The sequence below is a fragment of the Merops nubicus genome, unplaced genomic scaffold (genome assembly GCF_000691845.1).
Source record: "Merops nubicus isolate BGI_N331 unplaced genomic scaffold, ASM69184v1 scaffold23348, whole genome shotgun sequence".
Classification (NCBI taxonomy): Eukaryota; Metazoa; Chordata; class Aves; order Coraciiformes; family Meropidae; genus Merops; species Merops nubicus.
This window is the reverse complement of record NW_008626672.1, coordinates 10,149-15,818: the sequence shown is the minus strand read 5'-3', so window position 1 is coordinate 15,818 and position 5,670 is coordinate 10,149. Positions and strand designations below refer to the sequence as shown.

The following is a 5,670-nucleotide window of genomic DNA, read 5'->3' as shown; positions in this document are numbered from 1 at the left end:
AGCTGTGGTACTACCTGTGCAGGGACTGGAGGGGTGAAGGCAGAATGATCCCCTCTCCTAATCCCACCAGTTGCAGTGAGACAAAATCCCTCCCCTAACAGCTTCCCTCATGAACAAAGGCTACAGAGTTTCTGCCCTCAAGCCCCCCTAGTTTAGTAGCTCTTCGCCATGGTATGCTTGCATCCTCACTGTGGACTCAGGTGCCAGGAATGGCCTAGCTGGAGGCGCCCAGGGATGGGAGAATGCCCCCCGTTACTATTAGGTCTGGGAAAGGAGATAAGGGGCAGACGATAGGTCAGTGAGTGACAGTGGACACGGTTACCTGCTGTGCTCCCCTCTACTGTGGTAGCCGTTGCCATTGTGGTGGTTATCTCTGCGGTTGTCTCTGTTGCGACAGTTATTGACACTGGGTTGGTTGTCTGTGCTGGGAGGATTGTTTGTTCTGGGGAAGACCATAATGGAGTAGTTGTCTCTGCTGCGGAGGATGTCTGTTGTAGGAAAAACAGTGCTGAGCTGGTTGTCTCTGCTGTGGAGGATAGCTGTTCTAGGAAGGACTGTTCTGGGGTGGGTACCTGTGCTGGGGAGCTTGATGGCAATGGAGTGGTTGTCCCTGCTGGCGAGGTCATTCCTGATAAGGTTGTCGAGGGTGCTGCAGGGGACATGGTTTCTAGACGCGTTGTCTCCTGTGTCTGGGTTGTTGATGCTGCTGTGGACGTCTCCAGTAGGGTGATTGTCTCTGCTAGGGGACTTGACGATTTGCTGGTTGTCTCTGTTGGAGCGGTAATTGGTTCTGTGCTGGTTGTTTCCTCTATGGAGGTTGTGTCTAGTGTGGAGCTTGTCTCTGGTGTTAAGGTGGTTGTCAGCATGGAGGCAGCCAGCATTCTAGGGGTCTTTTCTGTGGATAGAGCAGAAAAACACCACCTACATGAGGACTATGCTTGTGCAATAGGTACATCATGTGATAGCCCCAAAGTCATTTCTTCATGGTGGAAGTGAAATCAAGCCCAGGCAGTGGTCTTGGGGTGGTGCTTGGCACAAGGCCAGGAGTGATTCAGACCAACATGAATCACCTGTTGAGTATGGTGGCCAGTCTGTTGTAGGCACTGGAGCTACAAATGCAGGCAAGAAATAAATGGCCCTTAAAAAGCCACTGAACAGAGCCCACGTATGGTAGCAGAGGTGCCATAGCTAGTTTTGTTTTCTTTGGAGTGCAGAGCAGTGAGGTGAACATTTTCTTCTAGCATGGATTCAGCTCCCTAGGCTCCTCCTCCTTGAGGAAATGGGGAAAACTGGACTATATCTATTAAACACCTGAACAAGCTGTTGTCGTCAGCCATGTCTCAATTCATGATGATCTGTTGTTAAGGCACGAGAAAATAACACACAAATGAACTACTTTTTCTTAAAATCTAAGGGGGAAGTAAAATCAGAAGACAGCAAGATGACGAAGTGCTAAAATGGATGGATATTTGTAAAGCAAAAAATTATTAACGGACCTAAACTTGAAGGAAAACTTGAAAAATACAGAAAAAAACGGTTTTGTATTTTCTGTTTCAAAGTGAGTTGTCAGCAATGGCAGTTTGGGTTGTGACTGGGAAGTTCTTATTGCTTCTAGTGAATGAATTAAGGCTTGCCATGAGATGAGTTTCTCCTCACCCTCTACCTCCCTGAGGAACATTGTCTACCAGACAAAGGTTTGGTTTTAATTTCAACTTGTTCTGTTATTCTCCTTGTCACTGCTGGGTGATTAGGTGGAATAAAAGTTCTGCACATTGCAATGTATATCTGGTCCTTGGGGGTTTCAATTGCTTGGCACGGAGTGAGCAAACACAGTTTGTATACCACCCTAGTGAGAAAAACACGAGTCCATGCTGGCTCGACAAGGTCAGCAGAGTGAAAAGACAGGGGGTTGGGAAAATCAGACTCTGCTTCCTGAGAACAGGCCTTTTCAAAGGGAGTGTGCCCTTCCACAGACAGAAAATTCTTCCTATTAATGTAGAAAGATTAGATGTATATCCGGTGGAGCTTTCCACTGTATGCCTTGAATGCGTGAATCCTTATTTTAGGAGGAGCAAGTCTGCAGACCATCCTGCCAACATGGGTATACGGAGTGCAACTTTTAGCAAAATTATTTAGAAAATAAAAATGTGACAGCACCTGCACAGACAACACCAGCATCTTCATAGTGGGCGCAGTTGTGTACCCTCCATCCAGAGTGACTACAAAGCGACAAGGAGACCTCATTTCCCCTGCAGATCACGTCGTCCAGCAGGATGGCACCTGAGCCTTGCCCAAAGTAAGCACTGCCTGGAGCTGCAATGGCGTGGCCACATCCCAGCTGCCTGCACACAACCTGGGCATCAGACAGGTCCCAGAGATCGTCACAAACTGTCCCCCGCCATCCTCTGTGGTAGAGCTCAACGCGACCTTCACATCTGTGCCTTCCATTCACCAGCCAGAGACGGGTCTCTGTGGGAGAGAGGGAATTGAGCACAAACACAGTCAGACAAAGACAGACATGCAAAAAAAGCTGAAGAGTCTAGAGAACAAGACTTATGAGGAGCAGCTGAGGGAACTGGGGTTGTTGAGCGTGAAGAAAAGGAGGTTCAGGGGAGATATTCTGGCTCTCTACAACTCCCTGAACGGAGGTTGTGGTGAGGTGGAGGTTGGTCTCTTCTCTCAAGTAACAAGTGACAGGACAAGACGAAACAACCTCAGATTGCACCAGCGGATGTTTAGGTTGGATATTAGGAAAACTTTCTTTACCAAAAGGGTTGTTGAGGACTGGCCCAGGCTGCCCAGGGAAGTGGTGGAGTCCCCATCCCTGGAAGTATTTAAAAGACATGTAGATGTGGCACTTGGTGACATGTTTTAGTGGTGACCTGGCAGTGCTGGGTTAACGATTGGATTTGTCCTTAAAGCTCTTTCCAACCTAGCCAGTTCTAGGAGTCTATGAAATAAGCTGGAAGTGGCCTTAACAAATCATCTACTCTGCCCTCTTGCCCAGTCATTGCTAGTAGGTGCTTCCCAGCCCAACATTAAATACTTTTGAGGACAGAGGTGATACACACCTTTTTTCTTCCTCTCTTCCAGATCTCAAAATCAGCTGCATGTATTTTATGCAAGATTTTACAGAAAATTTAGACAGCAGGTGAAGCACAAACTATTTCAGCAAGAAAGCAAAGTCTTTAATAAGAAGAAAAGCATAACAGGGAAGTAAAGGAGAAAACATTAATTTCAGAATCTAAGTGAAATCTAAGTAAAACTGTATTAAGAAAACCTTTTTTATTTCTTTTTTTGCTAATAGGAAGCAACTGGCATGTTTTAAGGGCACATTTAATGTTTATGTATTTCTTTAATTCATTCTTGTCAAAATGTTTTATGCTAAAGTACGGGGAGATGTCACAATTTGTGTTGAATCCTACTGGAGTTCAGGACATCCAGCACAGATTTCCTCTCCTCAGCCTGTGTCTTACCAGAAGCATGTAGGTGTAGCACTTCTACATGAAGTACGAAGCCTCTGCTGACCTGGCTGCAGGGTGGGAGAGCAGGACAGTGACTCAGGCAGATCACCAAAGCTCCAGGGACACAGCAAGATGCAGCTTGGACAGCCCAGACCACGGCTTCTTCCTAAACTGATGCCTATGGGGCTGCTACAGTGCTCCCATATGAAAAACTACCAGGCAGATAAATTACAATTCATGAGCTATTATGCACTGCTGAAGAACAACAAGCAGTGCACTACTTTGCCTAAAATCATGCCAGAATTAGGCCAAATGAATCCTTCATAAAAACTACAAAATTTTAGAGAAAACAATGGCTATTCTTTATTTTTATCCCTGGTTTGTGCTGACCCTAAAACTTTTAGGAGAATTTTAGGGACCGAAAGTCCACACATCACAACCAACTCTTATATTTTTTTAAGAGCCATTTTAGTGGAAGAATTCCACTACATGTTCAACAGAATGAACAACAGTCTCAATAGGATTATAAAATTTTCAATACAAATACAGTGGCTGTATTTCTTATATGCCAGTAACATGTTATTAGAGTTTAAAATAAAGCAATACCTAATGACCTGTCATGTATACATCTGATTGTTGCATTCATTCAGGTAGAGCCCATCTGCTTTCCAGTTTGAGTTAGCTTGTTTGGACATTCTGCAGTGAACAGTATGAAAAGCCTGATTTCAGAGTTACATTTTTGGTGAAGAAGTTTACTAAAGGGTTTACCAGTAAGTGTAAGTTAGCAAATAAACGTTGTAACCTAGTATTTGTACTTCAGAAATCAAAACATCTATGCTACACTTGTTATACTTTGTGTTTCTGCCAAAATATATTTAATTTGTTATTAAACACTGCACATTATCCAAAGCAAAACAAATCTGAGAAGTTAACAGCTCAAAGATTCCTTCACTGCATCTAATTCATTGTTGTTGGACTGGAAGAACACTCAAGACAGTGTCCAAACCAGATCTGTCCCTGTTTGTATGCATTTACCTGGCAGTTCAGAGAAAAGCTACAAAAATGCCCCTTGACCTATATCTGATTTGTTTCTTCAAATATCTGCTTGGACGTGCACATTTTTGAACCACACTCACAGGATTTTTGGCAAACGGAACAATAAACCTGGCAAAAAGGCAGAGTGGAATTAGGAAATTAAAGCTGACCTAAACCACTTACTTGCTTTCATTCAGGGTCTGTCATCACCATGAGAGCATAACCATCAACTGGACGTGTAATTAGATAGGTCGTGTCCTGCCTCACACTTTAAAGATGTCAGAAACACAAGAGGCTGTGATTATATGAGTAGAGAACTTACTCTGACCCAGGACACAGAGGCAGGGGCTGAGGAATGAAGCCAAAAGCAGAGAGAAGACCAGGAGCAGACAGAGTGAGGTTGTTTATCACCAGGAAAGCAGAAGACTGATGGAGAAAACTGGATGAGATGGATGGTGGCCATATAAATTATCATAACGATGTTTAAATAACTAGCTTGGAAAATTATCTGCAATTATTCTAGGATATACATAGAACTATTTAGCTCAAAGTCACCTAAGTAACTTAGAAGATAGAAACTAATCACGTGAGGTAAAGGTCAATGACCAACAAAAAAGTTGAACCAAAATAATTTAGTCTTTCATTATTTTTAGATGCTCCTCACTTATCCACAGTGTTAGATTATGAAAACTAACTTCTTGTTATATTTCATGAAATTACATGTAAGACCAAGAAGAATTAAATAATACAAGCAATATTAAATAATATTAAATAGATATGTATGCATATACTCTGGAAAAAATATACATTTAAAGAAAATAAAGACATTCTTCCATAATTCTTCTGGAACTGGAAAAATTATTCATAACATACTCACAGACACAATTCTTACAATGATACCAGGCACTAAGACAAGTATGACCCTGTGGCAGCCATATGAGCTCCACTAAATGTTTTAAATCATTTTTAGTATTCACTACAATGATTAGTTTATAATTTTAGCAGAACAAAATCATGCTATCTCATCCATCCAATTTCCCCTTTCATCTTTTGCCCAAATGGATGCCAGCGTGAATGTAATTTCTATTTGAGAAATCAACAGAGAGGACCCCAAACAGTCTTTATATTTTTTTTTTGTGCACCCTGGAACAAGTTTAAGGGCTTTACCTGA

The 5,670-nt window shown here is 42.6% G+C and overlaps 1 protein-coding gene across 1 annotated transcript in view; it reads right to left on the bottom strand.

Annotated features, from left to right (window-relative positions):
• Positions 1 to 318: 318 nt before the first annotated feature.
• Positions 319 to 5,670, bottom strand: part of LOC103778503 (deleted in malignant brain tumors 1 protein-like) — a gene marked incomplete at its 5' end in the record, with an annotated part of 15,446 nt that continues 10,094 nt past the window's right edge. Inside the window, one exon of the mRNA XM_008946091.1 lies at positions 319 to 808. Within this exon, the coding sequence (XP_008944339.1) occupies positions 319 to 808 (490 nt within the window). The remainder of the gene's footprint in view (positions 809 to 5,670) is intronic.